Source organism: Cyprinodon tularosa, unplaced genomic scaffold (genome assembly GCF_016077235.1).
Source record: "Cyprinodon tularosa strain WSP-4 unplaced genomic scaffold, ASM1607723v1 ctg648, whole genome shotgun sequence".
NCBI classification, from domain to species: Eukaryota; Metazoa; Chordata; class Actinopteri; order Cyprinodontiformes; family Cyprinodontidae; genus Cyprinodon; species Cyprinodon tularosa.
The window spans coordinates 86,768-111,291 of record NW_024039394.1 but is presented as its reverse complement, the minus strand read 5'-3'; the positions used below and the strand labels follow the sequence as shown (position 1 = coordinate 111,291).

Here is a 24,524-nt window from a genome sequence, read left to right as displayed (position 1 = left end):
ACAATTTCCAATGAAGAATCACCAGGACTTTGAACAATAATAATAATAATAAATAAAAAATAACTGAAAAAAAGTAAACATAGTAACAGTTAGTAAGTAGATGTACACATAAAAGCATATACAGGGATTAAATAAATACTTAACATTTAGAGCTTAAAGATAAAGCTTTAGCAGCCTTTTTGTTATTGGAGGAGGAAAAGGTAGAAAAATAAGTTGTTTCTTTCTTTAAAAAGAGATACATAACGGTTTACATATAATAATTTTAGGTTTGTGGATATAAATCTTGGTTAACAGTAATGAAACATTACATGAGAAGAAATGGTCAGAAATTTGTTTTTTATATTTTGTGATTCCAAATAAACGTCCTTATAATAAAGTCCAAATTTGTCATAAATATTGTCCAGAATGAGGCGACAAATAGCTTGCCATAGATGCCTGCTGTAGCTTCTCACAGGACCAACAGGTGAGGGACAGACTCAGAGTAAATGTTGCAGAAAGTGCCAGTGGAATCAATGTCTATTTTATATTAAATCAAAAATGATTGACTGAGTGACAGCGGTGAATAATCTTAAAGGAAACCTCTTTAACCTTCTTTACTAGAAAATATTTAGTTCTGAGACCAGCCTAAACTGAAATTATGTAAGGAACTGAGATGCAGCTTGCTTGGAATGAAGTAAACTGCATCTGATGCCTTGACCTTCCAGGTTTTCTTCAGCTCTCCTCTTAGACCCTGGTATCATCATATAACCTGGTATAGATATAGATATATAGATAACACTCATAACCAGACATGTAAGATGTAATTACCATAACAATGTAATACATCCATGTATATCACATTTAAATCATCAATTTAGCACTTTTGGCTCATCTTTATTATTTTGCTCCATTAACACATTAATTTTATTGTGATGGGTTTGTATAATATGTTACATGATAAATAGACTTCAATGACTTCATAATGACTCTGCAATGTGATGGGCTTTTTTTTTTTTAATTCTAAGTTTAATTCTAAGCTATGAAACAGCCATTCTGTGTCAAAGTGATGAATTTATCTTTATTTCAAAAGTCTTCAGTCCCTGAAAATGAGAACATCATTGTTGTTCGATGCTGTAGCGCACAGATTGTTTACATTGTGACCGGTCTAACTAGGGAGTACCAATATGGCGGCCGGTGGCTACACTTCAACCCTGTTCTACCAGCAGGCAATCAGCAATCAGGGAATAGATAGAGATCAGTGGGTCTGACATGGCTGTGGGTCAGAGCGGTTCATGGAGATCAGCTCTGGGCAGATTTTGTTGGATTGTAGCGTTTTTTGACATGTAGTGTTGAATGTAGTTGTACTGAGGTGTGTTCATGTTCACACAGTAAATATAATAATGTATTAATTGGGTGGTTCGTTGTGTGATTTGGCGTTTTTTAACAGATGTTGGGCTGGAAAACCTCCACTTCATCTGGCAACACTGTCCGCTAGTTTCCAGGCTGTTATTTTGAAAATCAGCCTCTGTTGGTCGCATGTGTTTCCGGTGGAGGTTGTTGTTGTTTTGATCTGCAGGCAGAAGCTTTTGAACCTCCGGATTATTTTATTTCCACATCAGCCAAATCTTTCCATTGAATCAAAGCCTTTTTTTGCTCCTCTCAGATTATTGATCTTTGATCACAGACCGAGCTAGCACCAGCTAGCACCGAAGCTAGCAGCTAACAGCTGCTAGCTTCCTCTGACGGTGAGCAGCTATTGCTAACTTAGCATCCTGTCACTGTGGCGTCCAGACTGAGCGAAACCTGCGTGTTTTATCTAACATGTGACCTGCAGCAGACTCTAATGATCGATGTGGATTTTAGGTCAGAAGGAAACTGACTTCCAGCAGAGGAGCCTGCAGCTGCTGCGGTCTTTGCTCTGCATCAGATTACAGGGAGCTCCACGAGCTTCAAACCAGGTAGAAATAATAATAATCTCATCCTATCAGTCTATATTCTCTACTCATGCTCTATGAGCTCAATTTCAAGAAAGTCATGAGAGGAGCTGTTTCTAACTGACTGACTGAATGGCCGCGGGAAGTGATGCAGCACCCCCTAGTGGCCAGAGGGAGATATATATATATATATATATATATATATATACAGGTGCTGGTCATAAAATTAGAATATCATGAAAAAGTAGATTGATTTCAGTAATTCCATTTAAAAAGTGAAACTTGTATATTATATTCATACATTACATACAAACTCATATATTTCAGATGTTTATTTTGTTTAATTTTGATGATTACAAATGACAACAAATGAAAATCTCAAATTCATCATATCAGAAAATTAGAATATTACTGAAGACCAATAAAAACAAAGGATTTATAGAAATGTTGGCCAACTGAAAAGTATGAACATGAAAAGTATGAGCATGTACAGCACTCAGTATTTAGTTGGGCCTCCTTTGGCCTGTATTACTGCAGCAATGCGGCGTGGCATGGAGTCGATCAGTCTGTGGCACTGCTCAGGTGTTATGATAGCCCAGGTTGCTCTAATAGTGGCTTTTAGCTCTTCTGAATTGTTGGGTCTGGTGTATTGCATCTTCTTCTTCACAATACCCCATAGATTTTCTATGGGGTTAAGGTCAGGAGAGTTTGCTGGCCAATTAAGAACAGGGATACCATGGTCCTTCAACCAGGTACTGGTAGCTTTGGCACTGTGTGCAGGTGCCAAGTCCTGTTGGAAAATGAAATCTGCATCCCCAAAAAGTTGGTCAGCTGCAGGAAGCATGAAGTGCTCTAAAACTTCCTGGTATGTGGCTGCGTTGACCCTGGACCTCAGAAAACACAATGGACCAACACCAGCAGATGACATGGCACCCCAAACCATCACTGACTGTGGAAACTTTACACTGGACTTCAAGCAACGTGGATGAAGTGCCTCTCTTCTTTTCCTCCAGACTCTGGGACCTTGATTTCCAAAGGAAATGCAAAATTTACTTTCATCAGAGAACATGACTTTGGACCACTCACCAGCAGTCCAGTCCTGTTTCTCTTTAGCCCAGGCAAGACGCTTCTGACGCTGTCTGTGGTTCAAGAGTGGCTTGACACAAGGAATGCGACAGCAGAAACCCATGTCTTTCATACGTCTGTGTGTGGTGGTTCTTGAAGCACTCACTCCAGCTGCAGTCCACTCTTTGTGAATCTCCCCCACATTTTTGAAGGGGTTTTGTTTCACAATCCTCTCCAGGGTGCGGTTATCTCTCTTGCTTGTACACTTTTTTCGACCACATCTTTTCCTTCCCTTCGCCTCTCTATTAATGTGCTTGGACACTGAGCTCTGTGAACAGCCAGCCTCTTTAGCGATGACCTTTTGTGTCTTGCCCTCCTTGTGCAAGGTGTCGATGGTCGTCTTTTGGACAACTGTCAAGTCAGCAGTCTTCCCCATGATTGTGTAGCCTATAGAACTAGACTGAAAGACCATTTAAAGGCTTTTGCAGGTGGTTTGAGTTAATTAGCTGATTAGAGTGTGGCACCAGGGGCCATCAATTTTGAACCTTTTCACAATATTCTAATTTTCTGATATGATGAATTTGAGATTTTCATTTGTTGTCATTTGTAATCATCAAAATTAAACAAAATAAACATCTGAAATATATGAGTTTGTATGTAATGTATGAATATAATATACAAGTTTCACTTTTTAAATGGAATTACTGAAATCAATCAACTTTTTCATGATATTCTAATTTTATGACCAGCACCTGTATATATATATATATATATATATATATAAGTAAAGATATTCTTACACACAATTGAGACGGAGCATTAGAGCCAGGCTAGAATAATTTTTTTGTTCTAAAGCTGCTAAACTGTGTTTAAAAACATTCTGTCAACATCATGCTTATGCTAAAAAAAAATAAATAGCAGTTTATCAATAAAATGATCAAGAATTCTGGAGCACTTTAAAAGGAATAGTTTTTTATTTTCATTTTCTCGTTGAGTCATCATTTTCCTCTCAGTACCAAAGAGGATTAGATTTTATTTTAATACAATATGGGGGAAAAAATCTGAATTCTGACTTTTCTCCCATATTATACTGAAACAAAATGTAAAAATCCGTTTACTTTTTTAATTTTTTCAGTGGCCCTAATCCTCTTCCGTATCCCAGTTATCGTTCAACTTATATGAATTAATGTTCATCTCAAATTGATTATTAGTTTATTTACTCATTTTACTATATTTATTGTTTTAAAAATATGATTTAAAATCCTGGTCCAGCAGCATCCTCATTCACATTTTCCCCTTAAATTTCACCTTATGATAAATGTTTACATTATTTATTGGCTGCATCTAAGAATATCAAAGACATTTTCAATTTCAACATAGATATAAAATAATACAATATAACCCACAATAATTTAAATGATATCATTCTTCTAGGTCACCAGATCAATTCAGTTTATTCTGTCCAATCAGCTGCCTGTAGTGTCTTTAAATGTCCAGCAGGTGTCAGTATTGTGCGAGACAGAATAAGGGCAGCATCAATAGTTTGGCTTCATGATGCCTCATTAACCTTTACTATTCTCTACAGTCTTTGAGTCTTTGGTTGTTTTAGAACCACTGTGATTATAATTAACTCTATGCTTCATTTACAGAAAGTAATTAGCATCTGTTAGCAGTTAGCCCTGCTAAAGCTAAGAGCAGAGAGCTGATCAGTGATCAGACTCTCCTCTCTGCTTTGCTCTGGATTTTCTTCTTCATTGCATCAGATGCTGATGAGTCTGACTCCTTGTTGATGATTCGTGGCTGAAGCCATGACGGACCAGAACAAGAGGAGCTATCCAGGGTTTGGAAAAAGCGGCTCATGGTTGTGAAGATGATGAAGTTGGAAGTGGAAGACCCTGGAGGGCCCAATGTGGAGCCATCCCTACCAGCAGCCTCCTCCTTAGAGGAGGAGCAGACAAACGACAGCCAAGACCTCCGTAAGTGAGCCTCACTTTTCCAACAGAGTGGATTTAGGCAAAAAAATTAAATACAACAAGAGGTTGAACATATTGATCTTAATGCAAAGTCTCTGTAATAATCTTTGAAAGAAAACAATAAGGAGGAAATGACTCCTCAGACACTGAGGGAGTAATCTAGTTCTAGTTCATCAAATCTGGTGAATATGATCATTTCTACCGTCTATTTACCAAATGTTTTATTCTTATATATAGCTCCAATTCACATCATGTCATCTCAGGTCACTTTCCAGACCTCTGGCTCAAACCCAAACCTCAGAACTTCTGACTCTGGTTCAGCTTCCCCATTCCTCAGCTTCCTTCAGAGCTCTCAACAAGATTTGGTGGAGTTTTTCAGTTCAGTTTTTAATTCAGTTTATTTCTATAGCTCCAATTCACATCATGTCATCTCAGGTCACTTTCCAGTTCACCAGATCATCCAGTCAGATTGATTCAAAGTTTTCTATCTAAGGAAAACCAGCTGATTGCATCGACTCATTGACTCTTCAGCAATCCCTCACACTAAGCATGCTTGTAGCGACAGTGGAGAGGAAAAACTCCCTTTGAACAGGAAGAAACCTCCAGCAGAACCAGGCTCAGTGTGAGCGGCCATCTGCTGAGGCCCACTGGGGTTCAAGGAGACAGAAGCAGAGATAGAAAAAGAACAAAAAAGCACTGATCTATACATACTTTCTATGTTAGAAAAGCTAACGTAAGCTAGCTCCACAGATGGCTCTGTCTGGGAAACTAATGGTTAATAAGCTGAGCTCTGACACTGCTTCCAAGTCAAAGGATGAAAGAGTGAACATCTAGTTAGTCCCAGTAGAATAGCCCTATAGCCCACAGCTATAGGAGAGAACAGGACTAAACACTGGAAAACAGGCCAAGCTCCAACATCTAGAAACAAAGGTGTTGATGGCAGCAGCACAGCTGATATTTCTCTCCAGGATGGAGTCACAGCCAAACAGGAACAGACCAGATGAAGCTGCTATGAGAAAAAGCAGAGAGAGCAGAACGTTAGAGATTGAACTAACAGATTCTGCAGAGTGGGAGAATAGAGATAGAATGAAGCAGAATGATGAAAAAGGGGTCCCTATGTCCTCCAGCAGTCCAAGCCTATAGCAGCAGAACTATAGAGATAGATCAGGATAACCTGAGCCACTCTAACTAGAAGCTTTATCAAAAAGGAAAGTTTTAAGCCTAGCCTTAAAAGTAGACAGGGTGCTGATAAAGTACCATAGTCAGTTTTTTTGGTTGGTGTTGTACCGATTTCTAGTACTAGTATCGGATCGGAGCAACCGTGATTTTGGGTTCTTTAAATGTAGTTTAAAGTTGATGGTGGGCATCAAAGTTTCCAAACAGATTCTAATTGTTGTTCCTAAATGACCGCGCCACAAATAGTTTAATTTTCCATTTAAAAAAGATCCAGGCTGTTTTCAAGATGGGAAACGATCTGTTTTCTTTTATTAGAAAGATATATTTGCCTTTATTTGTATTGAATTATTTTAGTTTCTTCCACGTTAAGTCAATTAAAACATGTAAATAATTTGATAATTAAAAAACGGTTTAGAAACGATCATTAACATGTTTGCATGTTTTAATCTCTGCAGTCCATCAGATGCTGGTGATTAAAGTGGTCCCCCATGACTGGAGCCCCGGTTTGGACCAGCAGGACCCAGAGCCCCCCCACATCAAGGAGGAAGACGAGGAAGTCTGGATCGGTCAGGAGGAAGAGCAGCTTACTGTGAAGACTGAAGATGAAGAGAAACCTCAGATGTTGGAGCTTCATCAGATCAAAAGTGACGAAAAGAGAGAAACTAAAACTCCAGCCTGCAGCTCGGCTGATCAGACGGAAACAGAACCTGCTGGAGACCATCCCGGACCCCTAGAACCAGACCAGAATCCAGATCCAGTTTTTCCTTCTCTACAAACTGAGAAGACTTCCAACAAAAGAGTTAAAACATCTAAATCTGCTGGAACTGTGGAAGATAAGCCATTTTGCTGCCATGTTTGTGGCAAGAGTTTCAAACGTAACGCTCACATCAGATTACATCTGATGACTCACACGGCAGAGAGAGAACACAGCTGTGATGTCTGCGGGAAAGGATTCAAAGAAAAGAGTTCTGTTCAGACGCATATGAGACTCCATACTGGGGAGAGACCGTTTTCCTGCGACGACTGTGGTAAAAGGTTTCATGCAAAGACCAACCTTAAAACTCACCTAAAGGTCCATTCAGTGGAAAAACCTTTTTCCTGTGATGTTTGCGGTACAAGATTTAAAAGGAAGGAAAATATTAAAAAGCATATGAGGATCCACACGGCAGAGAAACCGTTTGTTTGTACCGTCTGCAGTAAAGGCTTTTCACTGCAGGAGACGCTGAAGAGACACATGCATGTTCACACAGGAGAGAAGCAGTTCACCTGCACCGTCTGCAACAAAGGATTCTCACTAAAACATAATCTAAAAAGCCACATGGAGGTTCACACCGCACCTTTTAGCTGTAGCGACTGCAGTAAACGTTTCGGGAAGGAAATCCAGCTGGAGCGACACGTGAGAGTTCACTCAGAGGAGAGGCCGTTTGGCTGCGACGTCTGTAAAAGCAGATTCTATCAAAAGTGCCAACTAGAAAACCACACGAGGGTCCATTCAGGGGAAAAACCGTTTGTGTGCAGCGTCTGCGGTAAAGGATTTTCACAGCATGGAGATATGAAGAGACACATGGGTATTCACAGGGACGGTAACTAAACAGTTAATCTTTCATGATCTTCTCATCACAAATATTGTCGGGTTTAATTAAAAGTACAGAAGAAACACAAAAACCTGAAACCTGATTGGTTTTTGACTTTAATTTGCTCAATTCTTAAACCCAAAAACTGAGAGGAGTCAGCCCTGATTATTTTCATCTATATTTCTGCTAAAGCCGGACATACACTGTGCGATATTTTCAATCGTTGCACGCAGCGACAGCACAAACTGTACGACCAAACCGCGGGGTTTAGAAGTCCACAGCTCATGATGTTTGTTTTTCTACTGTACGGCCTGATGCGACCTACCTGCTCACACTGCACGACCAAAAACCACACGTCGGACTCAGTGCAGAGAGGTGGCGCTGGTCGGACTCATCAATCTGCAAGAAAAACACTTTATTTACACAATTCAAACCCTATAAACGATGTGAAACAAGTGTTAGCTAAAATCATTAAATGAGGAGCTTGTTAAACTGTAGTTCTCCTTCATCTGACACAGAACATAAAATATTGTTAAAACCCCACAGAACTGAATAAAATCCTCCATGTTCTGTGTGTCTCTGTGGAAGTAAAACTCCAGCTTTATTCTGGCTTTAACCTCCACAGGGCCACCGTCCCAAAAAGACTAATAGCACAAATTAAGCGGCTAAAAATGGTCTTAAGTATTGTTCACTCCATAAAAACATAGAACACATTTTCAGACAGACTGTAGAAAGGACACTCGTTTAAAACACCCTGATAAATAACTGATAAAAACAAGTTCATGGTGATGGTGCCCTGTGAAATCCTCCACTGGAGATCACCACTCCATTAAGTCCTCCACTGGGAGCTTTCCCCTGAAGCTTCTCTGTCCAGATGCAGACCGTCCGGTTCTGAAGATGTCTTTGGTTTATTGCTTTAGTGCAGCTGTTGGTAAAGATCTTTCTGCTCCATATTGGATAAAACCAGAGCAGAGTTACTACTTTGCTCCAGGAAACAAGGATCCAGGATAGGGATGCACGATATAATCGGCCCCCTATCCGTATCGGCCTTAAAACTGAATATCGGACATCGGCCACCCCACCGATATTTAACCCGATATTTGATCAGCTTCTGAGTTTCTAAAGTCTAAAAAATAAATAAAAATAAATACTACTTCTTCTTCTTCCTCAAAAAATTCTTTTTACAGACTTAAAAACTTCTAAAGACGAGGGAAAAAATATTGATACATTAAAATATCCCAATATCTTCATATGCTGATATATTGCCATTTAAAAACACCATATCAATCTCTTTTACTAATGAAATATTGCTATATGTCATCGTTATGCTACGAAATCCCCCGAAAATTCACCAAATGTTGCCATATTTTTATATGTTGATATATTGACGCGGTATCGATCTATTTTACTAACAAAATCTCACAAGAATTTGCAAAATATCACGAGAGTTTGTAACAGAACGATGAAATTTCACAAGATTTTAAAAGTAAAATAGATCGATACCGCGTTTTTAAAAATCTATTTGATATCAGCATATAAAAATATATTTGAGTATATTATTTTTCAAAGTGTCAGAAATGGATAACAAAACTGCTATTTTCAATGACTGCTTATTTTTGTCCAGCTTTAACATCGGTATCGATATCGGTTATCGGCTACATGAGTTTTAAAATATCGGCATATCGGATATCGGCCAAAATCCCAATATGGTGCATCCCTAATCCAGGATCCGGACAGGAAAGGAGTTCGGAGAAGAAGAAGAACTCCCTTGTTTGCACATGTTCAGTGCTTGAGGTTCTTTTAAATCAGCTCATAGCTCTGCTTCAACAGCAGGATTTACTCACCGACACCTCAGGAGCGACTGGATTTTAAACATGTTTGATTTTCTCCCGACCTTATGATTCCTGATGGGGAGGTGGTCGTTAGAGTCTGATCTCCCCTGGTTACCTGCTGTATACGATGCTGTATACGATCCCAAAAAAATTCTCAGATGACTGAAGAATCGGCCCGAAACGGGCAAAAACTCATACACTGTATGTCCGCCTTAAGGCTGCCTTTATGAAGATCTGCATTTTTTATTCTTTTTTCTTATGCCTGGAGTTTAACCTTCCAGCCTTAAAAAAAAAAAAACCCCAAATAAAACCAATTATTTTTTATGTTCCTGATTGTTAGATATAGTCATTCTGAGCTCAAAAATTAACAAGCCTTCGTTTCTGTTCTGAGTGTTAAAAGTCTGGGATTATATAATCTGAGATTAGCTGGTCCTTATGAACTGCATGTATTTTTTTCCTGCTTACATTTGAATACTGTAGATATTAATGAAAAGCGGACTGCATATGGCTAATAAGTGTTTAATGTTTATCTGCAGCTGACTTTTTGAGAACACAGTTATTAGTTATTGAAGTATTGCACATGATGAAGCAACATTTCCTCCGCCTGTTGGACGGAGCCTCGCTGCAGCAGACGTCTTTACACAGATTAGTGTCCGGTGGAAGCGGCAGACGGACAATGAAATTATCACTTCAACCAATCATGATCACTGAACTTTCTTTATCAGCTCTGCTTTTCTTCCCAGGAAACTCCTGAAACAAAAATCTAAATGAAGCACCAGTTCACTTTGTTTTTACTGCTTGTAGTGAAATATGTTTATTTATTAAAACTTTTATTATGTATTACGAGTCGATTTATCATGTGCTTTAGTTTAGTTGGTCTGGTTTTAGACTTTATGACTCAAGCCAGGCTCCACAGGTGCAGCTACGTCCAGCCAGGTGTTAGTAATCAGGCTAAATGCAGGTCTGCTCTTTCCTTCAACAGACCAAGAATGATAACTTAAAGAAAAATTTGATTAAGAATTGATCATGTTGGGCTAAGTTTAGCAGTTCGGAAAAATATATCACATTTTTTATTTTATTTTATTATATATATATATATATATATATATATATATATATATATATATATATATATATATATATATATATATATATATATATATATATATATATATTATTGTTTCCTGTTTCCTTGTTTAACTCCTTATCAGTTGGTGGCGGTAATGAACAAGTTTACCAGCCGCCATAAAAGATCACAAGAAGAAGAACAACATGGTCACTGATTGGTCAATGAGGAGGACGTGACCGGAAGTAGCCACGTTAGCTTGACAGGCTAAGTTCCGACAGCAAAATGTTGATAAATTTGTGTGAAACGAGTTTAATTTACTCCTCTGCTTTTCTCCCTCCAGAGGGAACAGCCATTAAACATGTATGCGGATGATATCTGACATATTTACAGAATATAATCAGCAACGTTACTGTTTAGCTAAAGAAGCTAAGCTCGGAGCTTTAGAGAGGAAAGCTTTCAAATAATGTTTAATGATGCAAGATGAGTCCACTGTGAGTGGACCCCGTGGGGAAGAGCATCATCTGTGGACACCTCCTCCTCCCTCTGAGGACAGGGAGGAGGTGATGGAGGCATCAGACTCTGCAGCATCGCGTCTGTTTGGTTGAAAAACTTTCATTTTCAGAGGAAGGTTTGACTTTTAGAACATAGAGATATGGGAAGGTCGCAAACAAGGATTTAAAGGATAAAAGCAAGGAAGGCGATGATGATGATGACGTCAGACATGATGAAGCTTGAGGCAGAGGACCCCTGGGGGCCCCTATTGGAGCCTCCTGGACCAGCAGCATCAACATCAGAGCTGGAGGAGACAGGAGGAGGCAGAGAGCTCAGTAAGTGGACATTTGTTTGTTAGTACAACAGGTGTGCAGCTGGGCCCCCAGCCCTGGACCCCCAACCCAGGGCCCCCATCCCACATCAATATAGATTTACACGAATAATTAGCGACATTAAAGTATTTTGTTGTGCATGTTTCACTCATCCCCAAATAAAGTAAACATTAAGTCCAACTTATACACTGTTTAAGTTTTCACTAGTTATGATTAATGAGGCACCATGAAGCCAAACTGTTGATGCTGTCTGGCAGAATACTGACACCTGCTGGACATTTAAAGACACTGCAGGCAGCTGATTGGACAGACTGAACTGAATTGATTTGATGACCTAGAAGAATATCATTGAAATTATTGTAGGTTATAGTTTTTTATTTCATATCTATATTTAAATTGAAAATATCTTTGATAGTTTTAGATGCAGTCAAATAAATAATGTAAACATATAACGTGAAAATTTAGTGGGAAAAGTGAATGAGGATGCTTGTGAACTAGGATTCTAAATCATATTTTTTAAACTAAGTGCAGTAAAAACAGTAAATAAACTAAGAGTCAATTTAAAATTAACTTTAATTCAGATAAGTTGAGTGATAACTGAGAGAAAAAGGATGACACAGAAAATTAAAGTAAAAACTCAACGGCTGAAACGTTCCTGTTCCTTTTAGGCTCTAAAATTCTGGATTATATTAATGATAAACCGCATAAGATCAGACATTATTTTTAGCAGATGCATCATGGTGACAGAAACATTTTAAAACCCAGTTTAATGAGTCAGTCAGTTGGAGACAGCTCCTGGATCGGTCACATGACTTCCTGGAAATGACACGCTCACCAATGCAGCGTCTAGCTCTATGGGCTCCCTGCATCGGGGTTGATGGACCCATCACTAGTTTTCACATCTTTCCATCTGCTGTTAAAGGGGAACGCTGTTTTTTTTCCATTGGTCCCTTGATTTTCCGTTATTCCATCATGTTCTACTCTCCCATATGAGTTTAGTGTCATCTGGAGCCGTTCTGAAGATATTCCGTTAGGTTATATCCAGTTACGCTTCCTATGAGCAACGACTTGAAGGCACAAACTAAACTGTTCATCATTTATTCTTTATGGAACGCCAGCATTCAGAACATGGAGGCCAATCACTGTCCCCCAGACATCCTTCTATATTTGTACATTTTAAAGACAAAGCTGCGCGTGTATGACATCATCCGAACGCGCCGGCTACCGTTCATTCTTCCTGTTCGCTGAACTGCTGCTAGTTTTCCTCACATGCCTGGAAGATGTCTAGTTCTAGCTCTGAAGACATTTTTTTTTTTATTCTAATATTTGTTCATGTTTTAGTTTTCACGGTGACTGAAGTAACTTTGGTGACTGATGAGGATCTTCGTCAAATAAAATAAACGCTAAATTCACCCGTCGAGACTGACTGAGTAATTCAAGTGCTGGGGAGCTGCTACTATAGAGATATATATATTTATTTATTACTAGTATTATTTTAACAGCAGTGACTGGGAGATGCATTTTTCTCCTCCAGTCTGCCACAGATACAATAAATTTATTTCTGAAAGTCAAAAATGAGAGGCGGTAAATAATGGATGCACCGATATAAAGATCTGAGCTGATATCTGATATTAATATTGCTGTTATGGTTAATAACCAATATTTGCTGATATCATACATTTCATTAGCCTTTTGAAACCATCATCAATACAATAAGGTGTAAATATTCTGATCTAAATATATATATATTTTACAAACATCTAATTGTTAGAATAAAATATGGAATTTGAACCCATGATTGATGACAGCGGATTAAAAATGATACATTTTCTTAAATCATTAGTTCAACTTTTTTTATTTTCTGTAGTCCAAATGTTTTTAATGTTCTTTTTTCTTTCTGCATTTTTTGTTTTTTGCTTTATATATTTTAATCATGTAAAGCACTTTGCATTGTCTTTGTACTGAATTGTGCTTTACAAATTAATTTGACTTGCTTTAAAGAAACCATCAGATTTAATGCTTTATAAAATTAAGGAGCCTTCTAAATTACTATATTTAAAGTGTTATTTATTTTAAGAGTTTCTTATTGCTTTGTTTTCTTAGAACTATTTTAAATGAATCCAATCGCTTAATCAAATTAAAACCACTTCATTAACCAAACAGGTGAAGACATGATAAGTAAATGATTCCACGTTTGTTTTAATCTCTGCAGTCCATCAGATGCTGGTGATTAAAGTGGTCCCCCATGACTGGAGCCCCAGTTTGGACCAGCAGGACCCAGAGCCCCCCCACATCAAGGAGGAAGACGAGGAAGTCTGGATCGGTGAGGAGGAAGAGCAGCTTACTGTGAAGACTGAAGATGAAGAGAAACCTCAGATGTTGGAGCTTCATCAGATCAAAAGTGACGAAAAGAGAGAAACTAAAACTCCAGCCTGCAGCTCGGCTGATCAGACGGAAACAGAACCTGCTGGAGACGATCCTGGACCCCTAGAACCAGACCAGAACCCAGATCCAGTCTGTCCTTCTCTACAAAGTAAGATGGCGGCTAAAGAAAGAGGAAATGCAGGTAAACGGTCTTGCAGCCTGTCGGCTATGGAGAAACCATTGGGCTGTAATATCTGTGGCAAAAGATTCAAACTTAAGGCAAATGTTAAACTACACACGATGATTCACACTGGAAGGAGGGAGCACTGGTGTGATCTCTGTGGGAAAGGATTTAAAGAAAAACTCTCCCTTCAGACCCACATGAGAGTCCACACCGGGGAGACTCCCTTCTCCTATGGCCACTGCGAGAGAAGCTTCCATGCCAAGAGGAATCTTAGCATCCACATGAAGCGCCATGCAGGAGAAAAGGCCTTTTCTTGTGATGTTTGTGGTTCCAAATTTCAGGTAAAGGAAAGTCTTAAGAAGCACATGTGGATCCACGCTGCAGAGAGGCCCTTTCTTTGTACCATTTGCAATAAAGGATTTTCCCAGCAAAATCTTCTAAAGAGACACATGCTCATTCACACAGGAGACAAGCACTACATCTGTAGTGTTTGTAGTAAAGGATTTTTGCGACAAGGAGATCTGAAGAGTCACATGCGTGTTCACACCGGGGAGAAACCTTTCCTTTGTCCTGTTTGTAGTAAAGGATTTTCTCAGCGAGTATATCTGAGAAGACACGTAGATATTCACAACGCAGAGTTTGGCTGTAGCAGCTGTGGTAAACGTTTTGTGACGGAAACGCAGTTAAAGCGGCACGCGGGACTGCACACGGAGGAGAGGCCGTTAGGTTGTGACGTCTGTAAGAGCAGATTTATCCAGAGGAATCATCTGGAAAATCACATGAGGTTCCATTCTGGAGAGAAACTCTTTGCTTGTCGTGTTTGCGGTAAATCGTTTTCTCTGCGTGGCGATCTGAAAAGGCACATGCGCGTTCACACGGGGGAGAAACCGTTTGTTTGTAGTGTCTGCAGCCAAAGATTTTCAAGACCAGCATATCTGAAAAAACACATGGATGTTCACACTTTAGCTTTTAAAAACTTTAGTGATTATAGCTGACTTTTTTAGACGGAAATATATATAAAGCAAATAAACAGCAATAATTAAAAGTGTTTTAACGGTTTGAGGAGACAGTCTTACTGTGGGTTGCTGTAAATCTTTTTATCCAAAAGCTGCGGCTCGTTATGATGTTAAAAATGTTTCTTACCCACCATACTTTGTTATCAGTGTTTCTATGTTTGACTCTATGCGATAGCTGGGTTTTGCATGATCAATTTTAAGCTAATGCTAGTTAAATGAGACTGGACAATGCTTTAAGCAGTTAATTTGTTTATTAAATTTGTTGTTTAGCCTTTTTTTTCCATCTTTGCAGTGATATGAACACATTTAGAGGCAGCAGCAGGTTCCTGTCTGTCGTCTAACCTGTTCTGTAACTCTGATCTGATCCAAGGCCTTTAAGAGAGAATCCAACTCTGGTTTTCTGAAAGAAAAGAATATTTTATCACATATTTTTCCTTTACTGGAGCTAACATGAAACATCAGCAGCTAACTATGAATTATCGAAACAAAGACCGAATGAGTTCAGCTTTGTGTTAAAGGAAGAGTCCGTTCAGCAAGAATAATCAATGGATCATTATTTATAACTAAAACTAATATGCTTGCAGTGATTTCATGAATTTAGCGTAAGTCAGTAAAAGAAGTATTAATTTATGAGTCTGGGAGCGGCCATTTCTGCCCAAATATAGTAGCCCCTCCCTCCTGCCATCTTCCAGCAGTGACGTCACGGTGCGGTAAGCCTAGCGCCATTCTCCCCGCTTTCCAAGCTAAATCAATGGGAACTACTAGACACATCTGCAATCAACAACAATTATTGAAGATTTCCAGAGGACTTCACCATTGAAATTCACCAGAGCTATAGTGAAACTGACAATGCCCACGTGCATGGCAGCTGGATGCTGGAATACATTGGGTAAAAGTGGAAAAAAAGAGTTATTCCACCTTTCTAATTCCTGATCCTCCACGGACGGGTTGGTCGTTGGATCGCCAACTTGAAGAGGGAGGATTTGCCATCGAACTTCTGGCCAGAGAAAAAACCCGTAATATGTAGCCAACATTTGGAAGAAGAATGTTTTCAAGATGACTTGGATAATAGCGCGTTGTGACAAACACCAGATACAGCACTGGGACTTGATCAACAGCCGATACCGCACCGTGACAATGTCACTAACCAGTAGGTGGCAGTAGTGTTCTTTGACAAACATGGATGCCTCCAGTAAAGCACATTCACATGGAAATTACTCTGAATTAAAAACACTGATCATTTATTGAACAGGATGGAATCATTTCAGATTTAAAGAACTTTCTGAAGCAGAAAACATGATTTTTGATTCTAAAGATGTTTCTGGTTCCTATGGATTATATAGGAAATTAACTGTGTCTGTTTTCAGATGATCTAGCCTTGTTTATTTATTTTCTCAATAAAAGTTTAAAAAATGACTTATTATTATTGTCTTTAATTTGTCTCATCTCGAGTAGACGTATAAAGATGGATCACACCATAAAAGTTGGTTTGAGCTTTTCTTTCTCCAATTTAACCATAAAGGAAAACATTAAATTAGAACCTTTTCTATATTGTTCCCTTCTGCTTCCCACATTAAGTGCTGGTCTGACATAGAAAGAGGTACATAGAAGTTAAAATCCAAATTTCTAGCAATCATAAAAATAATTGTATGATGAAACTGAATTTAATACTCAATTAAATCGGATGCATTTGTGACATCAAACCAGTCACCAGTCACAAATGATGATTGTGCATCGTTACGCGGGCATTACGCTGTCGTTAGAAGTTCAGGACTCATTATTAATACTCTATGCATACGCACAAAATTGAAAAAAATCCATAGAAAGTTCAGCGTATTCCAGCATTTTAGGAGCTTCTGGGACGTCAGGCAGACGCTGGATATAGATGCTCAGGGTTGACAGGAGCCTGTGGAACTAAAAGATCTGCATTATTTTCCCATCAATCTCCAACCTATTAAAAGATTCAAGCGAAATTTATTTTATGAATGAGATGGATAAATGCCAGTGAATAAAAGTTTCTGCCTTTTTTTGGGATTACTTGTTTAATGTTTATCTCTTAAATCTTTCACATGATCAAATTCCAACAAATAGGAAAACAAGATGAAATAGTTTTAATCAGAAATGGGTTGGTTACTGGTTTCCAGGTAAAACCTGCTACGATAAAGTTAAAACCACTTTAGTTTCCTGTCATACTGTTCCTCTGATAAGTGATTTGGTTAAACTTTATAATAACATTCATTTATAGATAGTAAAGAAAGCAGTTATTAATGAATAACAGATGCTTTATTTGTTTGATAATTTATAAAAGGTAAATAGGTAATTTATTAAGGCCTCTGATGGTGGTGTTAGGATCAAACTAAAATAGCAATTTGATCTGTTTACCTTTTATAAATGGCCTAGATTAGATTAGATTGGATTCAATTTTATTGTCATTACACAGGTACAGGTACAAGGCAACGAAATGCAGTTTACATGTAGGTCTAACCAGAAGTGCAATAGCAGCAAGTGCAGGATGTACAATGGTTCAATAAATACACACTGGAAAAAAGATCTAGAAATAAGTAAACATTTCTTAAATGAAGTGAATTTACCCTTAGTTTAAGTGGGTAAATGAGATAGTTTGCCATTGGAATGATTATTTTTACTCTTATAATAAGATAATTAGATCATATACACTTGAAATAAGACAATTCAATTGAGTTTTCTTTTTTTAACTTTAAATTGTCTTGTTCCATTGGCAAAGTGTCTCTTTTACGTCCTTAATCCAAAAACAAAAGCACTTATTTTAAAGCTACAGTGTGTAACTTTTAGCGACATCTAGCGGTCAGACTGCAAACTGCAGCAACATGAACATCTCCCCCCCCACCGCTTCTCCCCCCCAACAGTACAGCGAGCGTTACGGGACAAAATGTCTTCCACGACGTCTGCATCACCTACCTTCTCAAGTGATGAGGTTTGTTTACATAGATAATTTTACAGATAGTATTTCATTAGTCTGTGTAGGGTATAGATTTCATGTAGACTTAAGATAATAAATATACCCGTTATTTTTTCTACATCGTTGTGACATTATGGCGATCTCGCAATCGCTAGTTTGTTGGCTCTGCGCTGCCGTAGCGCAAAGATGTCTGCCTCCATGGCTGCGAGACCCGCTCCTATGTAATTATAAATAACGAATTCTAAGGCAACGCAAATATTAAGGTTAAGAGGCTGAGCTCGTAGAAGATGATAAATAACATAGTTATGTATAATATATTACATTTCTGACTGTATATCCCTGTCATTATTACACACTGTAGCTTTAAGAAAAAACGACTTATCCAGATTTAATTTTTTCCAGTGCAGGACATGGGTTCTACTGAATGAGAATAGAGATGAATACTATTATAAATAATGAATATAAAATATAGATCACTAGTGTTATGAACTAAATTTACAGCTGGATATGTACCGAATATAATATACGGGTGGATATTACTATTAAAGAAAGGGTTTTTACAATTATGTACAATAGCATAATATACAGAAGGGTTTTACTATAAAATCAATAAATAGAGTTTGGACAGAAGTGGGAAAAAGTTGTTCTCTAGTCTGCTGGTTCTGGTCCAGAGGTACGCCTGCCGGAGGGCAGGAGAGAAAACAGTCTGGGGGATGGGTGGATGCAGTTAATCAATGATTATAAAATATAGTAAACTGTTTATCGTTTATAAACGGTCTCTTTGCCATTTATAAATGATGCTTATATAAAATAGTTTTCAGTGATATTTGGGTACAGAGAACTGTTCAGGGGTCTGACTTCAACAAGTTGGAGCTCCGCTCCTGTTTTTCACTTCATCAATAAAGTACCCAGCTGTAACCCTGGATTACTGCTTAACATGCAGCCTGATGACCATACCTCAAAATCCGTCAACATCTGCATGATGCATGAATGTTTAACTATAAAGCATCTCGTGCTCATCCAGTGAGATTTCCAGCGAGTCACAGTAGAGTGGACTTTTCCGCCTCAACAATTACAGGACCTTCTGCGCTACGCTGACAAACTAATTTCATCCACATTGATTTCTCAGTGTCGTAAACATAAAAGGAAATAAAAGCCGATTAAATCCGACAACCCAATGATTGTTAACGTTTCAAAAAGCATAGCTCAGCAATGAAACTGTAATTAGGAGATAAGATCTCATAATATTACGATCAGGATAATTACAAGATAATATCTCCTTATTATGAGATACTGATCTCATAACTAAACGCTATTCCTGACATTTAGAATTGAAAAAGCTTCCTGGATTGAAGAGAAACGTCTTCAAACTTGGAAAGTCCAGAGGATTGATTTTCATGTTCTTGTTTTGGAAAACCGAAAAAATCTAAATAATAGTGAAAGCTGCAGTGAAAGATTTAAAGTGGGAAAAGGTTGAAAGTATGACGGGAAACCAGTAGGACCATCAGAAACTAACAGAATGACAATAACTTAAAGATAAATTAGAATCATGAGGATTAATTTGATTAAGTATTTGTTATTGATTATGTTTTGTTAAATTGAATAGTTTGGAAAGTTATAATTTATTATATTTTTGGGAGGATGAATCTTGTTTCCTTGTTTGGCTCCTTATCAGTTGGTGGCAGTGATGCACTTTAACTAGTTTACCAACCGCCATAAAACACTATGAGAAGAAGCAGAGTCAGAGTCAGCACTTAAAGTCAATTCTCAATAGAGAGAAAATAGGATTTTCAATATAAACCTTTTAAGTAGTAAATTAATTCAGCTAGAAACCAGTTAATTAGATTTTTTAAAAAACACTGGATTATTTAATTGTATTTAAAGTAAGAATATAAGCGTGTGTTTGCATGTGCATATGCTCATATATTATATATAAGTGAGTTTGTTGAATTGATAGATAATATGCAGATTTGTGTGACATCATTGATGACCTCACTCCATTCTGATAGGTGGCGGTAAACGTACCTTCAGTTGGTTACCATCCGCCAACAAAAGAAGAAGAGTCAGAGCTTTCCTTGTCTCTGATTGGTCAGCGATCAGGAAGTTACCGGATAGCAATGTTGTTAGCTTCACTGGCTAAAAGAAAGTCGTCTTAATTTATTTCCCAAATTAATCTGTATTTAATTTCTCTCTGGTGGGAATATCTTCCTGATGAAATCTTTTTAACATGTTTTCCTCTGTGATTGTTTCCCTCATGATTAGCTGCAGGGACCGTTAGCTACCGGGAAGCTAACGCAGCTCCTCCGCTGGGGGGGCAGGAATAAATAAATACCTGCCTGTGTTTAAGTTTATTTATTTATCTGCAGACCGAGATTCTGGGACCAGTTAGTGAAAACAAACCCTGCTGGGCCTTTATTTGCACCATTTCACACCAGGATTGTGAAAATCCTGATCGAGATGATGAAGGTTGAAGAAGGTGATCCTGGAGGCTCAGTGTCCAACATCCCTGCAGATCATCTCAGCTCATCAGAGGAGCAGAAGGAAGACAGCAAAGAGCTCAGTAAGGGACTCACATCCTGCATGTAATCCAGAGGCAGAGATTAGGGTTCATCAGATTAATCCTTTAATTTAATCCAGTAGGCTGATCAGAGAATAGAGAAAAAAATAAAAACCAGAATGAGGAAAAGATGACACATTAGTTAGCAAATAAACTGCTGCTTCAAAAATACAGATCATGTTTTCAGTTTAATGAAAAATTCACGCAGGGTTCCTTTATTATTATTTATTATAACTGTCTAAAGAGAGTGAATTAGTGATGGTTAATGAGGCAACTTGATTATGTCTCACAGAATACTGCCACCTGCTGGACATTTAACCTCTTAAATCCACCCAATCTGAAGTGATCCTGGCATATTTTATATTTACCCCAATGGAAAAACAAATACCTTGGAAACTGTAAGCCCAAATTTACGGAAGAGGATTAGGGCCACTGAAAAAAAAATGTTAACTGATTTTTTTAATTATTTTATTTCAGTATAGTATGGGAAAAAAGTCAGAATTCTGACTTTAATCTCAGAATTCTGACTTTTTTTTCTCAGAATTCTGAATTGTTTTATTGTCAGAATTCAGTCAGAATTCTGAGATCAAAGTCAGATTTCTGAGATTAAAGACAGAATTCTTAGATTAAAGTCCGAATTCTGAGATTAAAGTCAGAATTCTGAGATTCAAGTCAGATTTCTGAGGTTAAAGACAGAATTCTTAGATTAAAGTCCGAATTCTGAGATTAAAGACAAAATTCTGAGATTAAAGTCAGAATTCTGAGATTAAAATCAGAATTCTGACTTTTTTCCCATACTATACTGAAAAAAAAAAAACAGTTAACATTTTTTTTTTCAGTGGCCCTAATCCTCTTCCGTACAATGACATGTGTGATGTATCTGTTGAAAGATAACACCCCCTAGTTTCTGAATATATTGTATATGTTTAGAAGCATGAACCTTTATTTAATTAAATGAACTGAGGGCCTATTCTAAGTTTTACTTCTGATTATGTCTATTATCTACCATGATTTTAAAACAAAACAAAATGTTTCTGAACAGATTTCAGATTCTCAGCAACTAATGTATTTTTATTTTTTTTAGATGAAAAATGGATGACTTGCATTTGTTTTTATGGCAGTTACTAATCCATAAGATTGTTTGCAAACAGTCATCAGGATCATCTGTGTTTTGTTGTTCCCAGTTCATGAGATGTTGGTGATTAAAGTGGTCCCTGATGACTGGAGCCCCAGTTTGGACCAGCAGGACCCAGAACTTCCCCACATAAAGGAGGAAAAGGAGGAAATGTGCATTAGTCAGTTGGGAGAGAAGCTTCCTGTGAAGAGTGAAAATGAAGAAATACTTCAGGTATTGGAGGTACAGGAAATCAAAACTGAAGACAACAAAAAGACTGAGGCTCCAATCAGCAGCTTGGCTAAATATCTAATAACACAACATGATGGAGGGACCCGTGGAGTACCAGAACCAGACAAAAACTCTGATCCAGTGTTTTCTTCTCAACTTGATAAAATAAAAGCTCAAAAAAATGGAAAACAATCCAAGCTGTGTTCCACAGGTTCATCTCATAGTGGAGTCAGTGCAGGAGAGAGACCTTTTGATTGCAATGTCTGCGGCAAAAGATTCAAACGCAAGTCCCACGTCAAGCTACACCTGCTGACACACACTGCGAATAGAGAACATACCTGCGATGTTTGTGGAAAAGGATTCAGAGAAAAGAGTTCTCTGCACACGCACATGAGACGACACACCGGAGAGAAACCATTTGCCTGTGACAGTTGTGGCAAAAGGTTTCATGCTAAGAAGTTTCTCAGTACTCATATGAAGGTCCATTCAGGAGAGAAACCTTTCTCCTGTGAAGTCTGTGGCACAAAATTTAGAGTAAAAGAGAGTCTTAAAAATCACATGTGGATTCACACCACAGAGAAACCGTTTGTTTGTAGTTTTTGCAGTAAAGGGTTGTCACAAAAAGAGAGTCTAAAAAGTCATTTGCGTGTTCACACAGGAGAAAAACCTTTCATTTGTTCTCTTTGTAATAAGGGATTTTCACGACAACAAAGTCTAAAGAGTCACATGAATGTTCATACAAGAGAGAAACCTTTTATATGCAGCGTTTGTGGTAAAGGATTTTCACAAAAAGAGAGCCTGAAAACTCACATGCGTGTTCACACGGGAGAGAAACCGTTTATTTGTAGCGTTTGCAGCCAAGCATTTTCACTGAAAGACAGTCTGAAGACTCATATGCGTGTTCACACAGGCGAGAAACCGTTCGTCTGTGACGTCTGCAGTAAAAGGTTTTCACAGAAAGAGAGTCTAAAAAGTCACATCCGGGTTCACACAGGGGAAAAGCCGTTTACCTGTGCTATTTGTAGTAAATGTTTTTCCCACTCTGGAGGCCTGAAAACACACATGGCCGTCCACAGCGCACAGTTTAGCTGTAGAGAATGTGGCAAATGTTTCGTAAAGGAAATCCAGTTGGAGCGACACCTCAGGCTCCACTCAGAGGAGAGACCATTTGGTTGTGACGTCTGTAAGAACAGGTTTAAACACAGGTGTCACCTTGAAAGTCACATGAAACTCCATTCAGGAGAGAAACCTTCTAGTGTTTCCCGGTGAAGCATTTTTCCTAGAAGAAATTCTGCAGAAACAGAAAAATGCTCATCAGGGAACCAGCTAATGGTTATAACAGAAAGAGCACATCCTCTCACCAATGGGCTGATAATGTCTTCACTTCATAAATGACAGTCTAAGCAGGCGAGTTCACTAATGTGATTAAGGCGTTCATGATCGTTAAATCCTTTTATTGTTCCTTACACAAAGTTCTTCGTAATACCTTCTGCCGTCCTTTGCTTTTGTCTGGTTGAGATAGTGACACTCAATAGATGTTGGACTTTTAAAGGAAAAGTCACTCATATTCAGAATCCAAACTTTTGAAAGTTCTTTAAATCTGAAATTATTCCATCCTGTTCAATAAACGATCAGTGTTTTTAATTCAGAGTAATTTTCATGTGAATGTGCTTTACTGGAGGCATCCATGTTTGTCAAAGAACACTACTGCCACCTACTGGTTAGTGACATTGTCACGGTGCGGTATCGGCTGTTGATCAAGTCCCAGTGCTGTATCTGGTGTTTGTCACAACGCGCTATTATCCAAGTCATCTTGAAAACATTCTTCTTCCAAATGTTGGCTACATATTACGGGTTTTTTCTCTGGCCAGAAGTTCGATGGCAAATCCTCCCTCTTCAAGTTGGCGAACCAACGACCAACCCGTCCGTGGAGGATCAGGAATCAGAAAGGTGGAATAACTCTTTTTTCCACTTTTACCCGATGTATTCCAGCATCCAGCTGCCATGCACGTGGGCATTGTCAGTTTCACTATAGCTCTGGTGAATTTCAATGGTGAAGTCCTCTGGAAATCTTCAATAATTGTTGTTGATTGCAGATGTGTCTAGTAGTTCCCATTGATTTAGCTTGGAAAGCGGGGAGAATGGCGCTAGGCTTACCGCACCGTGACGTCACTGCTGGAAGATGGCAGGAGGGAGGGGCTACTAGATTTGGGCAAAGATGGCCGCTCCCAGACTCAGTTATCAGGACGAAAATAATTTTTATTTTTTACTGATTATCGCTAAATTGATTAAATCACTACAAACGTATTAGTTTTAGGTATAAATAATGATCCATATTTTATTCTTTGCTGACGGACTTTTCCTTTAAAAAAATCTAAGTCTAGTCATTAAAAGGTTCCATTTATGTCATTTTCAAACAATAAAGCTTTTACTGTGCTGCTGCCATTTTGATCATTAATACCAATAAAGATCTTAATTAATAAAGGTTCTCTTTTTTTAACTAAAGACCTAGATAACGTAGAGAACATAGAGCTTTATTGCATAGAATGTGTCCATATAAAACTACGACCAGGCAGCTTGTTTGTCTGACTGGTTGCTGATATTTTAACCAGTTTCTTTCCGTAGTTCTAGTGGTAAACATCCATGTTTTTTTGTCTTTACGCTTCTTATCGCTCCTCCTGATGGTTTTATACC

At 38.2% G+C, this 24,524-nt stretch overlaps 2 protein-coding genes across 2 annotated transcripts; both read left to right on the top strand.

The window, feature by feature from the left end:
* The first annotated feature begins 1,742 nt into the window (after positions 1 to 1,742).
* LOC119799076 (zinc finger protein 665-like) lies at positions 1,743 to 15,746 on the top strand. Its single transcript, XM_038308804.1, has 5 exons — positions 1,743 to 1,937; positions 4,742 to 4,954; positions 6,583 to 7,716; positions 11,292 to 11,429; positions 13,639 to 15,746. The coding sequence occupies exons 2-5, from the start codon at positions 4,837 to 4,839 to the stop codon at positions 14,967 to 14,969; spliced, it is 2,721 nt and encodes a 906-aa protein (XP_038164732.1). The 5' UTR covers positions 1,743 to 1,937; positions 4,742 to 4,836; the 3' UTR covers positions 14,970 to 15,746.
* Positions 15,747 to 19,988: 4,242 nt separating this feature from the next.
* Positions 19,989 to 23,472, top strand: LOC119799083 (gastrula zinc finger protein XlCGF57.1-like). Its single transcript, XM_038308812.1, has 2 exons — positions 19,989 to 20,488; positions 21,670 to 23,472. The coding sequence occupies exons 1-2, from the start codon at positions 20,386 to 20,388 to the stop codon at positions 23,097 to 23,099; spliced, it is 1,533 nt and encodes a 510-aa protein (XP_038164740.1). The 5' UTR covers positions 19,989 to 20,385; the 3' UTR covers positions 23,100 to 23,472.
* The last annotated feature ends 1,052 nt before the right edge of the window (positions 23,473 to 24,524 follow it).